Raw genomic sequence first — 17753 nt, forward strand, 5'->3', positions numbered from 1 at the left:
ATGGAAGCCAGGAAGAGATGAGTGACAGGGAGCCTGACCAGGAGGCTGCCATGTGCCAAGGCAGCGGAGAAGGAGGAGGTGGAGGAGGAGCGGCGGAGGCCCTTCTTTCAGTCCAGGCTGGTGAGAAGCGCTGGATTGGGGAGCCGTCTTAAACGGCGAATATATCCCCAACTCTGTATTTTTGTTATTAAAGTTGGGGGGGGGTCATCTTATAGCCCCAGTCGTGTTTTACCCCAGAATATACGGTAGATGTCACCAAATGTGCAGAGACACCAGGAACTTATCTCAAAATCAATTTAATGATATGAAGATTAACATGATTTAGTGAATCAGAAAAATGTATTGATTCATGCAGCATAGAATAGCCAGCCAACTAATGCAGCATAGAATAGCCAGCTGTATAGCTTTTGAAAATACCCTGATAGGAAATGAAAAATCAATCCTTTTTCTGAAAAACATCACATCTTAACAAAGTTATAGCAATCTAACAGAAATCATACAACCTTAGGAAGCTTTGGAACTACAATATCATTGAGTTTCATCCTCAAATTGTCTTTTTTAAGCCACAGTTACAAACACTTTAAGATTAGGGTAGGATGTGTTAGAAATTCTTCCTGCTGAGAAGAAGCAGAAGCGCATTTGTCTGATCTTCTTATCATATATGTTTCCATTTTTACAATCTGGTACATGGTAAGCTTTTAGTAGCAGAGAGCACACACATTTTGACTTTTCTACCTCTAGTTTTCCGTGACTATTACGATGTGTTACATCATACAATGCAGATTAGAGACATGGTTTGGTCAGATTTAATGGCACTGAACAAAGCTTCAACAATATGTAATTTCAAAAGGAATTAAGTACTGCCACTATAATTTTAAGGGGTACATTTCAGGTACTCCGTCAAAAGTGTTGTCTGCATGCTTTTTATAAAGACAGGGCAGTAAGAAAGCAAACTTCATACTGCAGAAAGCCAGTCTTTTATCAATTTCTCCCCAAATGGATAAATTACTATGCTGTCATTGTTGGTGTAAGAAACCTTAAATGTCTGGAAAACATGCATTTCTAACATCTTCAAAGAAACTGGAAAGATTCACACAGTTCTTTCTAGAGGCATTGGTGTGGTGTTTTCTTCAAAATTCATCAAGAAAGACATTACTTCCAAGTGAGATCAGAATTATTTAACATTTTTTTAACCACAAATAAAGCAATGTTCCAGGTACCCAGTAATCTGTGTGCATGTGTGTGACCTTAGGTCAAGGGTGCAATCATCAGACTCTTGCACAGTGTAAATACTTTAAAGAAAATGAACATCCATGGAGCCCAAAGACTTCAATAAATAACCAAGATTTTATTTAAAGCCTTGAAGCATTTGTGCCAAACAAGCCTCCAAGGGGATGGTACTACACAGCTGAATTATGTTCCCCATTCCCCATGAAGAGGTCAAAGGCATCATAGCACCCCAGAGATTATGCCTAAATTAAGGCAGCCATTTGTTGTTCTGTGCCTCCAAGTAACTTTAGTGTTACTGCAACCATAAAGAGAACCTATTACGGCGCTTTCTGGGACTGGAATTGTGACTTGCCCTGGTTAAACTAGTGGGTTTTCATAACTGAAAAGAGAGTTAAACCTTGGTCTTCAGAGTCCAAGTCTCAATTCAAATATGCCACATTTGCGTGAAATTCCGAAAAGCTACTAATAAGTTTTTTGTGAAAATGTGAATGCACGTTAATTGTATCGAAATAGTATCAAATAGCCTTGTTTTTCTGATTACAGGCAGTCCCCAAGTTACAAACATCTGAATCCTAGTTACAAACAGGGGCAAGACAACAGGAAATGAGAGGAAATCTATCTCTAAAAAGGGAATATCACATCTGGAAGAGTTATCAAGGGGAAAAGGGGTTGGTGCATTTATTACCAATCTTTGTTTCCATGACAACCCAAATTTTTCAAAATTCAATTGTCACAGGGACAGAAAGAGAGGTGAAATCTTCTGAACAGGGGCACAGACAGCAAAACATATGTCACGGGGGTGTTAACCCTTCCAAATGCTTTCCAAAACTAAAAAATGTTTTTGGCTGGAGCTACACTTAAAATGTATCAGTTCCAACTTACATACAAATTCAAATTAAGAGCAAACCTACAGAACCTATCTTGTTATAACCCGGGGGTTGCCAGTGCATATACACATTCATGCACATGTACACACCCACATACACCATCTTATTAAATTAGGAGTGGTTGTTGTTGAGTTCAATTTCTATTTTACAATTTTCTTTAAAAGATTACAGTGACTCAGAGTTCATAATGGATCATGTCATCCCAGATGATTTCATATTCTACTACATCTTCCTTCTTTTACACCATTAATGCCAGGTGCCATTCCTATACTTATCAAAGATTCATTACATTCATCACTTCTCACCAGATGAAATATAATCAATACTATTCCTCCAAAAATGAATAAACTGGTTGAAAATCAGTTTTACCAAATCTTTATTTTGAAAATAAAACATTTTTTAAAAAGTGTGTGATGCAGTTTAATATTTATTTTTATTTGATAAGCTAGATGAAACATTACTGAACTACCACTGTTACACATAAAATAAAATTTAAAAATACTTGCACAAGTCAATTGGCATCTTTCTTGTTCATTTTTATCTGTTCCATTTCATTGTATAACTTTCGTCATATACACTTTTCACTTTATGCTTCTGCATTTATTTACTGGAAATTAATTTACAGTGAGAACAGATTTTGGGAGCAGAACATTAATGTAACAGAAAAGACCCCTAACAGTGACACATCTTTAGCACTGTCATTGCTAATGGATCATGCCATGTGCTTCAGATGAGCAGGAGGAGAGAAAAACCAAAGAATATGAGTTTTGGTGGAATCTCTTGGGAAACTCCTATTTCATTTTTAGCATAAGGTTTCTAACTCAGGCACAACCAGAACATATAATGCAAAACATATAAAAAACCAAATGCACAGACTTTCTTGATTCGCATACCTGGCATGGAATTTCAAATATGATTATTTTTGGAGCTGTCTAGGTGCATCCCAGCTTATAAATATTTTTTGCGGTTTCCTACCATATGATAACAGCATTTTTTAAAAAGTGCCTTTAAATAAAAGAGGCTTTATTATTTTCTACCTTTCCCTAATCCTCCTTGCATACAGCTTGTCTGAACCACTAACCTGTAACACAATACAGTAGTCATGTCTTTGTGCGCACCAGGATATACCAAGATATAGAGGCTGTTCTAAAGGATGCAGGCAAGGCATGAGCCCAGGAGGGTTACTGAGCCCTCAGCTATCCATATCCACTTGGCAGGCTTCCACTGACTTGGTGGTCACAAATTATGTAAGCCTGGCTGTGCTACCATCTTTGAATTTATGCTCGGAAGCCAAATGACTATGTAACAGTTTTTTGTATTCTCAAAGTAAAAGTATCACATTCTCTTGATGCAATGCGTAATAAACAGAATATACTGAAATTAAGAAACATGTCTGTCCCTTACCAATTTGGATTCTCCAAGCTTTCCTGGAAGACTGATTCTTCTTTTAGGGTAGCATACTCTGTCCATGTGAGACAACGTGTTTTCATAGACATAACTCTTTTCTGTATGTTAACCCAAGATTCCTCTTCTAAGTGGACCTCAGATACTTTTAGGACACTGATCTGTCAGACATAATGATTAGACAGGTCAATAAGATACTTTTTTTGGATTTAACATATGTTCTGATCATATAAGAAAGTTAATAGCTATGCTAATGATCATACCCATCAACATTATGTATTCCTTGACAATAATACACAATAGTAGTTAGTGATGAAATCATGCAGGTATTAGGAAACTCATTTTTACTGCTCTGTGCCTTGTTAGATTTTGCAGCTGCAACACTGTAAGTGAAGCAACAACTTAATTTGTGTGACATTTTAGTTGCTTATATGTCCAATTTCAAGTAATGAATTCAAATTCATCTGCTGACTGTTGCACACAACACACAAACAGCCAAAACATTTCGTTCATTTTACATTCTGTTTGGTACCTGCAAATTTTATGTTTTCCCATCTGGAAGAGGCATGAAAGGGGCAAACAGAAATGTGACAAAGAGACATTATTTAACTTTCGACACGGAAAAAAGACTTTAAAAATAATCACTTTAGAAAATGGAAAACAGAAGAATGTAAAAATGAAGGGCTGTTAATTTGAAATGTTCAGACATAAGAAGTTACCACTTATTTATTCCAGAACAAGATTCCTTGAGGGATGCTTCTATTACTTCCTTGTCAAGTTCTTATGTTCAAACTCGTGCTTGTTTCTGAAAATTATCTATTTAGACATTAATTTATGATTTGAAATGCAGCCCTGTCATGAAATGCAACCTGCTATCCCATGAGGTGAATAAATAATGTTTTCAAGTGAACACAAACCTGGAAAGTTTGCCTATGCTCTTAAAAACTAAAAAGGTTCAGTGCTGACTGCAACAAATTACCTTTCTCAAAATGTGTGGAACTACATTCTGGCACGTAGCAATCCTTCTTCGGTATATGATTCCTGTAGACGAATCTGACATAAAAGGACAAACTGAGTCTTCATACAAACAAAATAAATTCAAACAATTCCATTCCATTGTTTAAAAGACATGCTAGCAAACATGTATTTAGTGAAGAGATATATTTTCCCTTCCAGATTCAATCCCAGCTGCTGGATGGACCACGATGAAATACTATAGTTTAAAGCAATGTTTCTCAGCCTGTGGTCCGCAAGAACTAAACTTGTGGTCCGCGAAGCAAAGATCTGTTTGAGGGGAGGGGCTTCCTGAGTCTCAGAGGCGGGGCTTCCTGGTTATCCTTTATAAACCAGTGTCGCGCGCGTACACTCGTACACTCAGTAACCTATACTTTCACCCCTGCATACAGACAACAACATCAAACACACACCAAGAGGAGGTCATTAGCAACCTCCAGATGGAACAAACACGAAAACTTCCCATCTCATGCACAAGCTGTGGCATGTTCAGCTTTTTCGCACTACAATTACTCAATTACATCTGCCCCAAGTGTACACAGATCACTCGCATGGCACACAGGATACGACAACTCGAGGACCGTATTAACACCCTTAAGGACATTCAGGAACTTGAGCTGTTCTTAGACACCACACACCACACTGTCCTAGACACGCAGCCCATATCACACCAACATTACGGGGAGGCTCAACAGAACAGCACCTCAGATGTGGACAACCCTCAGGCTTGGAGAAATGTCACCCTTAGAAGGACACATAGGACCCAGAAGCCTCCTCAGAATACTTCCGCTCAGCTGCAGTTACACAATAGATTCCAAATTCTCACACAACTAGCACCTGACCAAGAAACACAACATATTGGGGAAGACCAGAATGGCTTAGATACTGATCAGTGGCTCATCCTTGATCAGTGTGCGGGGGATAGCCCTGACCGGGACAACACTTCACAACATTCACACTTGCACAATCGTGCAGGGGTACCATCCCCAACCATAGACCAGGAGCAACAGGAACACATACAGGAGAACCATAGGCTCTTGGACGAATCTCAATGGATTGTCCTTGACGAATGCACCGGGGATGTCGAGGAGGAGGACAACACTTTTCACCTACACAATTCACACCAACAGGATCACTTTTCTGGAGACCTACACACTACATTGCACAAAAGGGGCCCTGTCATTCCTGAAAGTAAACAGGTCTTGGTAGTAGGCGACTCCCTCCTTAGAGGAACGGAAGCTGTCATTTCCAGACCGGATGGGATGGCTCGAGAAATATGCTGCCTACCGGGGGCAAAAATACACCATATCACTCAGAGGCTCACCAGGCTCCTCAAGCCCTATCACCGTCCTCCCCTCATGTTGATTCATGTAGGAACCAATGATACTGCAAGGCATACGTTTCAAAAGATCACAAATGATTTTCGAGCTCTAGGAGCAATGCTAAAAGAATGTAATGTACAGGTGGTCTTTTCATCCCTCCTCCCTGTTGTAAGACACGGACCCACAAGAGCCAGGAAAATAGTACAGGTCAATGACTGGCTTCTGTCATCCTTTGACAGAAAATGGTGTCAGGAGGAACGCTTTGGCTTCCTCGACCATGGCCTGCTATTCCAGAAGGATGGCCTACTGGCAAGGGATGGGGTGCATCTCACACAAGTAGGAAAACACCTTTTTGCTCACAGACTCGCAAACCTCATTAGACGCACTTTAAACTAGGTCCACCGGGGGAGGGGGACAACAGCCTTGCGAACACTACTTTACCCATAATGTCTGGGAATCGCCAGAAGGCTAAACGGAGGGCTGCACAAACACAACAAGGACCAAGTACCAAAAGCACAATAATCCCAATTAAACAGCTCAAGGGAAGATCCCAGGGGCTCACATGTCTTTACACTAATGCACAGAGCATGGGAAATAAACAAGACGAACTCCAACTTCTAGCACTACACCACAAATATGATATCATAGCCATCACTGAAACCTGGTGGGATGACTCCTATCGCTGGAATGTAGATATCGAGGGGTATAACCTCTTTCACAGAAACCGAACAAAGGGGAGAGGAGGCGGAGTAGCCTTATATGTCAAAAACTCTTATGCGGCAGAAGAAATTCAAGACAGCAATCTGGGAAACCAGCTTGAAATCATCTGGATAAGAATCAAGGGAACTGGGACTCAAAAAGATGTCGTTGTAGGCATCTACTACAGACCCCCAAGCCAGGAGGAAGATCTTGATGAAGTCTTCTGCCAACAGTTGACCAAACAGGCACGGAAAAGAGATGTAGTAGTCATGGGCGATTTCAACTATCCCGATATTTGCTGGAAAACAAACTCGGCCAAGAGTACAAGGTCCAACAAATTCCTCGCTTGCCTTGCAGACAATTTCATGGTCCAAAAGGTAGAAGAGGCAACAAGGGGATTGGCTACTCTTGATCTCATCCTAACAAATGCGGAGGACCTGATCGATGCGGTCGAAGTGGTAGGATCCTTAGGGGCAAGTGACCATGTGCTCCTGCAATTTGAGGTACAAAGGAAGGCCGAAACTAAGACAAGTCAAACCCGCATTTTGGACTTTAGGAGAGCTGACTTCCAAAAAATGAAGGAAACGCTGAGCAGCATTCAGTGGACACAGATACTAAAAGACAAGGGAGCTACGGATGGATGGGAATTTCTCAAGAGTGAAATACTCAAGGCACAATTGCAAACCGTGCCAACAAAAAGAAAAAATAGGACAAGTGCAAAGAAGCCAGAATGGATGTCCAAAGAACTTCTAACTGTGCTGAGACACAAAAGAGACATGCACAAGAAGTGGAAAAAGGGAGAAATCACCAAAGAAGAATTCAAACAAATAGCCAACACCTGTAGGGAAAAGGTCCGCAAAGCTAAAGCAAAAAACGAGCTCAGACTTGCCAGGGACATTAAAAACAATAAAAAGGGCTTCTATTCTTATGTCAGTAGAAAAAGGAAAAACAAGGAGGCGATAGGACCTCTTCGAGGAGAAGATGGGGCAATGCTGACAGGGGACAGGGAAAAGGCAGAACTACTTAATGCCTTCTTTGCCTCGGTCTTCTCACAAAAAGAGAGTCTTCAACCTCAGCAAGATGGAGTGGATGAGGGATTGGAGGACATCCAACCCCAAATTGGGAAAGAAGTCGTCCAGGAATACCTGGCCGCTCTTAATGAGTTCAAGTCCCCAGGGCCAGATCAACTACACCCAAGAGTACTGAAGGAACTAGCGGAAGTCATTTCGGAACCATTGGCAACCATCTTTGAGAGTTCTTGGAGAACGGGAGAAGTTCCAGCAGATTGGAGGAGGGCCAATGTGGTCCCAATCTTCAAGAAGGGAAAAAAGGACGACCCAAACAACTACCGTCCGGTCAGCCTCACGTCGATACCGGGCAAGATTCTGGAAAAGATTGTTAAGGAAGCGGTCTGCAAACACTTAGAAACAAATGCAGTCATCGCTAATAGTCAACATGGATTTATCAAAAACAAGTCATGCCAGACTAATCTGATCTCTTTCTTCGATAGAGCTACAAGCTGGGTAGATGCGGGGAATGCCGTGGATGTAGCATACCTGGATTTCAGTAAGGCCTTCGACAAGGTCCCCCATGACCTTCTGGCAAGGAAACTAGTCCAATGTGGGCTAGGCAAAACTACGGTGAGGTGGATCTGTAATTGGTTAAGTGGACGAACACAGAGAGTGCTCACTAATGCTTCCTCTTCATCTTGGAAAGAAGTGACGAGCGGAGTGCCGCAGGGTTCCGTCCTGGGCCCGGTCCTGTTCAACATCTTTATTAATGACTTAGATGAAGGGCTAGAAGGCATGATCATCAAGTTTGCAGACGACACCAAATTGGGAGGGATAGCCAATAGTCCAGAGGACAGGAGCAGAATTCAAAACGATCTTGACAGATTAGAGAGATGGGCCAAAACTAACAAAATGAAGTTCAACAGTGACAAATGCAAGATACTCCACTTTGGCAGAAAAAATGAAATGCAAAGATACAGAATGGGGGACGCCTGGCTCGAGAGCAGTACGTGTGAAAAAGATCTTGGAGTCCTCGTGGACAACAAGTTAAACATGAGCCAACAATGTGATGTGGCGGCAAAAAAAGCCAATGGGATTTTGGCCTGCATCAATAGGAGCATAGTGTCTAGATCTAAGGAAGTAATGCTACCCCTCTATTCTGCTTTGGTTAGACCACACCTGGAATATTGTGTCCAATTCTGGGCACCACAATTCAAGAGAGATATTGACAAGCTGGAATGTGTCCAGAGGAGGGCGACTAAAATGATCAAGGGTCTGGAGAACAAGCCCTATGAGGAGCGGCTTAGGGAACTGGGCATGTTTAGCCTGAAGAAGAGAAGGCTGAGAGGAGATATGATAGCCATGTATAAATATGTGAGAGGAAGCCACAGGGAGGAGGGAGCAAGCTTGTTTTCTGCTTCCTTGGAGACTAGGACGCGGAACAATGGCTTCAAACTACAAGAGAGGAGATTCCATCTGAACATTAGGAAGAACTTCCTGACTGTGAGAGCCGTTCAGCAGTGGAACTCTCTGCCCCGGAGTGTGGTGGAGGCTCCTTCTTTGGAAGCTTTTAAGCAGAGGCTGGATGGCCACCTGTCAGGGGTGATTTGAATGCAATATTCCTGCTTCTTGGCAGGGGGTTGGACTGGATGGCCCATGAGGTCTCTTCCAACTCTTTGATTCTATGATTCTATGATTCTATCTTGTAAAATACAACTCCCAGGATGCCATTGCACAGAGCCAGGGCAGTTCAATTTCATAGTGCGATGCAACTTGTGTTTTCTTAAGCAAAAAATATCCTGGTTTACTATGGCTGACTTTTAGAGCGAAGCCAAAAGCAGCTAATTCCAGGAAAGGCGGGAAGGGGAAAGAGCAGGAAGGAGGAGCAGAGAAAAAAAGGAGGAAGAGGAACTGTTTGTGTGGAGACTGCCTCTTCCTGCCTGAACTCACAGCACGCCTCCTCCGCAAAATGCCAGATACAAAAAAAGATGGCTCGAGGGATACCCGTGAGGCTGGGTGAGGAGAGCCCGTTTCTCTTTCCCCCTACTTCTTACTTTCTTTCCTTCCTAATCCCCTCCTTATTTTCTTCCTGCCCTCCCCTCCTTCGTTCCTTCTTTCCTTCCAGCCCTCCCTTTCTGCCTCCAGCTCTTCTTGCTTGCTTCATTCTCTCCCTTCTTCCTTCCCTAGTCCCATTCTCCCTCTCACTCACTCCCCTCCCTCCTTGCTTGCTTCCTTCCTTCCTTCTTTTCTTCCTTCCTTCCTGGCTCCTTTTCTTCTTTCCTTCCTCCTTCGTTCCCTCCTTCTTTCTTTCCGTACTTCATCCCTTGGTTTCCCACACACTCTTTTCCTCCAGCAAGAAGAAAGCACTCCTTTTTTTCTTTATTTGCTCTCCGCCGAGTCTTGGCTTCTGCGCTGCTTCCTCTTTCTCCAACTTCAAAGGCCTCCATTCCTTGGTACTATCCCTTCCTCCCTCTTCCTTCCTTGCTTGCTCCTTTCCTTCTTTTCCTCCTTCCTTCCTTGCTCCTTTCCTTCATTTCTTCCCTCCCCCCCCCCCCCTCCTTCCATCCCTTGGCTTTCCTTGAGCAGCGCTCAATTTTTATTTATTTGCTCTCCCCCAAGGTTTGGCTTCCACTCCGCTCTTTCTCAAGCTCCAAAGTGCTCCATCCCTTGGTACCATCCCTTCTTCTCTATTTCTTCCTTCCTTGCTTGCTCTCTCCCTGCTTTCCTCCTTGCTTCCCTCCTTCTTTCTTTGGTCCTTTCCTTCTTCCCTTCCTTCCTCGTTTTCTTCCTCCTTACCTCTCTCTCCCTCCCTCAATCTCATCCCTTCCTCCTTACCCCTTCCTTCCCTCTCTCCTTGCTTCCCGCCTTCCTTTTCTTCCTCCTCTCCCTCCTTCCTTGCTCCCTTCCCTTCCTCTCTCCCTCCCTCCCTCCCTCCCTCCCTCCCTCAGTTCCATCCCTTTCTCCTTTTCTTCCTTACCTCCCTCCCTGCTTCCATCTGCTTCTTGCTACCTCCTCTCCCTCCTTCCTCAATTCCTTCCTTTCTTCCCTCTCTCCATCCATCCCTTCTTGCTTCTTTCTCTCCTTCATTGGTCCTTTCTTCCTTCCTTCCCTCCCTCCCTTCTTCTTCATTTTCCCTCCTTCCTGCTTCCTTGAGTAATAATATTAGCCCCAGTATTACCCAACTTGTAAAGAAAATATTATAATAGTACTCTTAATTCATGTTACTATTAAGTTTAATCAACATGTTAAAAGTTTTGATTAAATTTATTTTTAGATTAATACAGTTTATTATTCTTGAACCTTGTGGTCCTTGCTAACAACAAAAAAAAATCAAAGTGATCCCTGGTCAAAAAAAGGTTGGGAGCCACTGTTTTAAAGGAAGCTTAGTCCAAAAGAGGAAGCTTAGTCCAAAAGATATCTTTGCATATATCAATACACCAAAAAATTCACCAGCCAGGGAACAGATGGTTTGGATCAAACATTTTATTGGCATCAGTGTCTGTGATAACAAAGCATAACACGCAATGCCAGGCTCTCAGAAGTGGCTGGGACTGCACTGGAACACTTAAGATTTGACATATAGCAGCTGGAGAGTCAATTTCAGAAGCATTTGCATTGCCAGCTACATGCTTCAAACATCTTCATGGGTCGGCACTTGAGATCAAAAATGGCTCTTTTCACTCACTATGCATTCTAAAATACAGCTTTGGAGCACAAAATCTCCCTCCTTCACCCAGTATTATCAGTGTTCAAGAAGTGAAGCAATTCCCTGGAGCAGTGAAGATTTATTTTTCCATTGAACTTGGCCAGTTTTTTTTAAAGAAACTCTTTTTTAAAAAGTGCACATGTGCACGTACACACAACCTGAAACCTATGAAAAATTGCAGTTATTGAGCTACAATGTGACATGACTAACTTCTACACACATTTTACATTTTAATATTTAATTATTCTCTGCAAGTCCAGAAGCCTCAAGATGGTGCTAACTGATGATCGGACTGGGCAAACAGCCCAAGTGGAAAAAGGGTTCTTACAAAGTGACAAATCTCTCACACTACATTTTATCTGATTTTTTCTCCCAGGGAAGGCAATGCTTTGCAGTGGGTTTTAAATAACCATGCTGACAGTATATTTAGCTCACCAATGTGACACATTTACAAGTGGTCATAAGTTGATATTTCACAAGAAAGGAAGATGGATTCAGTGACCATATAAAATAATGTACAATGGAAAGTTCTGATTTTGATATTGGAGAGTGGGGGGATGCATTGGTTATCCCACTCAAATGACAAAATGCATGAGGAAAAAGTAGAAGAAAGAAGTGATGACAGGAGTCCTGCCTGCTTCACACAGTAATAATAATCCCTTAGAATGAATGGCTTATAAAACGGCAGGCATACCTATTCCCCAGCAAGAAAACCTTCAATTTTATCTGGATTGCAATTTGGTTTGGTTTTCCCCTCCATTCCTAACGTGATCCCAAGAACTGGTCCATTCCTAAAGTGACCCCAAAAACTGGCACTTTTATTACCAAGAAACAGAAATAACAGACAGTGGGCCATTGGTACATTTAAGACATATCCTTCCAAATCTATCTGTGAACTGATCATATAGATTAGCCTTCTTCAACCAGACACCTTCCATATATAGATGACCAAATTTGGCTGTGAATTATATGAACTCCAACACATCCGGTGGCACTCCACTGTGGTTGACAAGCTATTAAACCAAGACTCACAAACGGTTTTCTAGGATCTCATATCAAGCAGCCTCCAAAACAATGTGCTTTTCAGTGCTGTCCAGGAAAATATATCTGGGGAGATATAATGGCTAAATGGATATAAAGTCGGAGAGAGATCCAGTAGGACCTAAAGCAGGGTTGGTCAATTTTGGCATGTCCAAAGGCCAATGATCTCCTCCAAGGACATGCACTCCCCCATATTTGCCTCCTAACACAGGTCAGTTTGTAAACCTTGTGCCATGTACACTCTAACAGGAAACTTAGAAAAATAATTCTTAATTCATTTCAAAAGCATAAATAAATAACAATAAATTGTAGACAAAAAATTGCACAGCTTACCTGTTTTCTCTTCTACGGTTTTTACAGCTATAACATTTTTTTCCATTGGACTTGGATACTAGAGAGAGAAAAATATTGAGTGTACATTTTGGAAATTATTATGCAAATAGAAGAAAAAAAACTCACTTATTAAATCAAGAAACATTTTCATAGTATTACCCAAGAGATTTTGGAGAGAGGTAAAATGCATACGAATAGTTTATTATAACTTTTTTCAACTAATTAAAATATTTGCATGACGATGAATTAAAATTTACTTCTAAACAGTTAACTTTCATCAGTGAAACCTCCTCAGTAACACATTAATCATAGTTTTTAAGGTAATTTTTTTTAAAAAAAGTAACTGATTTTAAATAAACTAGTTCCCTTCAGTGCTGAAGTGTTATGACTGAAGTTTGGTTTGAGAACAAGTTGGGATCTGAAAAAATGGTCTGATCCTGGCTTGTTATCTCTAATCACAGTTTAAATAAACCAAGTTCCCAGACTCTAGACTTCAGAGGAAATTGCAGTTTAAAACCAGTAAAGCTTCCAATTTTCTAGAATGCAAAACAAAGTAAATGCCCAAGGGTCTGCACAGCCCACAGGTGTAATAAGAAAATACAGTTAACCATTACATGCAAACCCTATCACTGAATCTCAATATTGTCAGCTATTCCTGTGATCAATGAACAAAAGGGATATATAAGAGAAGAATAACTTGTAATCGTGTTTGTTTATGTAGCACATATTCAATTTGCATTTTAAGTTAATATAAAGTAATGTCTGAATATATTGCATGAATTTGTTTATAAGCTCTATTTCTCAGGTGGTAATTGTAACCATGACAGTCTAAACTTAATTGTAGCATGTCTGTTCATAATACTTAAAACTTAAAAGTAATTATTTGGGGAAATAATAATTCTGTATCCCTGGAAACAGGGAGGCTGCTATTCAGTTATTACTGACATAGCATTTGGCCTTTGAAAGGCAAACTGTGATGTCCATTTTAGCAGTGGCATATTAAAATGAGGTTTAATATGAAGAATACAAAGCATTTCATCCATTTTGTTTTACTATTCTGAAGGTAGGAGAAATCGTCAAAGGATCTATTTTTTCTCTCCAAATCCTGCAGCATTATTCTTTATATCAATTGCTTTGTGATCTAAAAATTCAGTGTGAAATTGTGCCTGTCCACATGAATGCATTTGAACATATAAATCAAGTAACAGTACAAAAATGCGTAAAAGCACAGGTGTTTGTATAAAAAAAAAAATCACACTGCAAAACATATAAAAAACAAGAAACAAAACAAAAAAGAACCAAGTTGATAAAACTAGAACAAAGATAGTAACAGCAAATGGTTTGTATAATGATCACAAAATCCAGATGTGTAATAATATGAAAAACTCCGTAAAACTCCAGAAATGTATACTATGCAATTCTATGTTTATTGCAAGACATTTTTATTAAGTGAGTACAAGACTTTCCATTGGCAGTTAAAACAGGTGCTTCCACACTTCCTGCATTCAAATGGCAAGTAATAGTGTAATTACATTACCAATGAGTCTATAAGACCCATTCATGTGAAACTAGAAAGCTATCTGCCTAAATCTTCCTCTAAATAGCAGATTCCATTATCCAAGAATTTTAACTATGAAAAACTCAATTTTGTATAGTCAAGTATAGTGGATATGAGATAGCTTGCTTGTGAACAGTTAGAAAATTTGACTATTAGCAGGACTATAGCTTCCACACAATTCTTAAAAATAGGATCAGGTTTTCCTAAAGTGCTTATACTCGTATCCTCATCAGATTATGGAAAAACTGACTTGACAGGTCAACTGAAGTATATCTATGAAGGATATATTCCTAGAAGGATCATGATTACCTGAATTTTCACATATGACTGAACTCAGTAAATGAGCTGACTTCTGGTCCCAAAATTCCATAAAGTTACATTGGAGGACCCAGGGATTCCTAAAATACATATAATGTCTAAGAATTTTGCAGCATACCACAAAACTGCCTGGAGGACCTAGCCAATTCTTAAGAGACTCACAGAAAGTGACAACCTGGATTATAGGTCCATGGTTACAGGGGTCTTACTATACTATTCTTTGAGATCTACAGGGTTTGCCCCTATATTCCAAATCTTGTTCGATAGTACTAAAATAAACCAAAAGCAAAAATCGGGGAAGCCGATTTCAAAAAAAGAAGAGAAGTGTTGTCAGAAAATTTCAAAGGTTTGAAGAATGTGGATCAATTTCTAAGGATTTTCAGTAATTTCAATAACATTTCCTAACTTCCTTTCTGCATTTAGAAGTTACATTCAACCTGACTGTCTTTTCAAAAGCTAAACAAGATTTATCTCAGGGTCATCACAAGTCAGGAACAATTGATACCAGATCATATTCTTTTACATCTGATTTAAGGTTAACTTTTCTAGCAGAAGCTATACAGAGTAGCCACATCCATCTGCACCTGATGGGGGCTGAACTAGATGGCTGTTGTTGTCCTTTCCCATTCTAAAATTCTACCTAATCCTTTTATAAAATCTGGAAGTGCTAGGGTTTGACCTTGGCACTCCCAGATTAAAAATCAAATATCTGTATTGATTCTGTATACCCAAATTTGATTTACTGTAGAATTATGCACAGATATGCTAATATGAAAATATGCCATTATTCCTGTGTTCAAGTGTGCATCTAAAGCCTAGAAAGTACAAGTTTAGAAAGTTCAAGCTACAGAAAAATACTGACTTTAAGCAAATTACGTTTTTGGTTTAATTGGCAACTGGTGGGCATGCAATGGATTCTCTTCCTGTCATTAAGTCTGATTTTGCTATGCTCTTTGTGCAAAGAGCAAGAATTACTGTTTTCCTTTATGATTGAGAATAAAAAGTCCATATATAGTTTTAAAAGACCGGCAGATGCAATATTGTATAGGGGAAGTTCTGCTAGAACTATAGATAAGAAACATTCTGGGCTGAATTTGCAGGTCCATTCATTATGTATGTATGTATGTATTTGCATGTTATCCATTGTCTCTCCCCCCATGGCTTATACCATTAAATAAGCACATAGTTCACATATATATATATATATATATATATATTCTCATTTCGAAGAATGAGACAATGATTTGGATGGAAGACGGTGTATATTCGATTTTAGTATGACGACTGACCACTGTAGTTTTAAATATATGTGCTTTTTAAATGTTTTATTGTAATGTGTATTTTGATATTTTACCGATTGTATGTGTTTTTATGGTTGGAAACTGGGCTGAGTCCCTCTTATGAGGTGAGAAGCTTGGTATATAAAACTTTGAAATAAATAAATAAATAAATAAATAAATAGACATATAAACGAAGACACACAAAACAAATTGTGCACTTGTTTTAATATAAAGGCAAAATATGTCTATATCACTGAAAATAAAGCAGGCACTAACAATAAAGATAAAAAGAGACACTAACAATAAATATTAAAAGTAGTAAAGCAGTTTAAAAGCAGCACAACACACTCCTTGTCTCTCACTCAGCTCTCTGTATCATGGCACTCTCCAATTGCAACAGGGTCCTCTATCTGTCCACCATTGCATCTAGTGACATCTGACAGGGAGATTGGGCACCAACATAGGGAGGAGAGAAGGAATCCACCTTCTTCCTCTTCCCTTCCCACTGCCCCAGCTGACATCACTGCTCACAATAGTGGACAAGTAGGTCCCATGTCAAAAGACCACCATGACAAGGAGGGTAGGGGGAAAGGGAACTGCCCTCCCATTCCCATGAGCCATCCATGTCCAGGAAATATAGGATGGTTATGAGGACAGTTGCAGCCATTTCCAAACTGCCCTAATTTTTCCCACAGGCTCAAAGTTAGGGTGCAGTCCAAATTCTGTGCCACAATTTATACTTTTCCTTTGGCTTTGGGTAAAGCAGGGGGAAGGCCTTGCTAAAGTGGCCTTGTCCCATGTTACCATGGATTAGTCCCATGTGCCATTTGGCTGCCACAGGACTAATCCTGCTCTATAATGATTGGTCAGTGTAGAAATAATAATAATCATCATCATCTTTACAGGGATTCAGGGTGGCTCACAACAGAATGAAGTCACAATACATACATAAGTAGCCTTTGTGAAGAAACAATAGCAACAGGCAGCTGCCCTGTCTTCTCTAGATAGAGAATTCCAAAGCCTAGGAGCAGCCACAGAGAAGTCCCTTATCACATGTCCCTGTGAAGGTGGAAAGAGAGGGAGGCCTCACCTGAAGATCACAAGGCCATGCATGCTCATATAGGAGGGTAAAGTCCTTCAAATAACCCAGGACCATGTAGATTGGGCTTAACAAGTGCTCCCTATAGCCAGCTCTCGTCACCAGTTGGACCACAGCAGCTCTTTGGCCTAGCTGATTTTTTTAAATACTTTTAAAAATACTTTTAAATACTTTTCGAAGGAACCATACAGTAAGTCTGTCACAGTAAGCAAATAAGATATTCTTGTATTGTTGATTGTATAAGGACCATCTCTCCAAAACTATGTGCTGGATCATTGAAATTATTGTGCTGGGCTGTGTACATATGTACACACACAGATATACACATATTTAATTGTGGATTTTTTACCTGGTTTTCATGTTTTAAATTGTTTACTGTCTTTTTAAAGGTTGTATTTTGTGTGTTTTTGTTTGCTGTAAGTGGCTTTGAGTCCCAAATGGGAAAAGGGTAAGATATAATTTATTACACAGCCCAACCAAAACACAAAACAAAACAAAACATTTGAGCAGGTAGAATAATAATATATACATTTATGGTGTCTTGATTTTAGGCCTGTACCTGGGGTTATTTGGGGCCCCGATTCAGAAAATTGCATTGGATAGACCGCATCAACTCTAGTTTGTTAGATATGGTTACCATGATTTTCTATAGACAAGCAGATTAAGTGGTACGTGGCATATGTTCTGCATCTCAAAAACTAGAGCTGCCTATCCTGTATACCTTGTGAATAGGTAGAACCACATATATTGGTTCCATGGATGGTGGAAAATTGTGTCATTTTTGGAACCAGCAGGTCAAATATACCTAGAAAGAGGGTTGACATTTGAGGCACCAAAATGTGTGTAGGCCAA

General features: G+C 40.1%; 1 protein-coding gene across 4 annotated transcripts in view; it reads right to left on the reverse strand.

The window, feature by feature from the left end:
* The window catches only part of PRELID2 (PRELI domain containing 2), a 50556-nt gene that overhangs the window by 17490 nt on the left and 15313 nt on the right, over nucleotides 1–17753 (reverse strand). For 3 of the 4 annotated variants that reach the window (XM_060765170.2, XM_067463704.1, XM_060765173.2), the window contains 3 exons: nucleotides 12647–12704; nucleotides 4501–4574; nucleotides 3522–3682 (listed from right to left, as the gene is read on the reverse strand). In XM_060765170.2, the coding sequence (XP_060621153.2) occupies nucleotides 3522–3682; nucleotides 4501–4574; nucleotides 12647–12704 (293 nt within the window). Of the gene's footprint in view, nucleotides 1–3521; nucleotides 3683–4500; nucleotides 4575–12646; nucleotides 12705–14513; nucleotides 14603–17753 lie in introns of all 4 variants that reach the window. The other variant, XM_060765174.2, reaches the window with a different exon arrangement.

Source organism: Anolis sagrei, chromosome 2 (genome assembly GCF_037176765.1).
Source record: "Anolis sagrei isolate rAnoSag1 chromosome 2, rAnoSag1.mat, whole genome shotgun sequence".
Lineage (NCBI taxonomy): Eukaryota > Metazoa > Chordata > Lepidosauria > Squamata > Dactyloidae > Anolis > Anolis sagrei.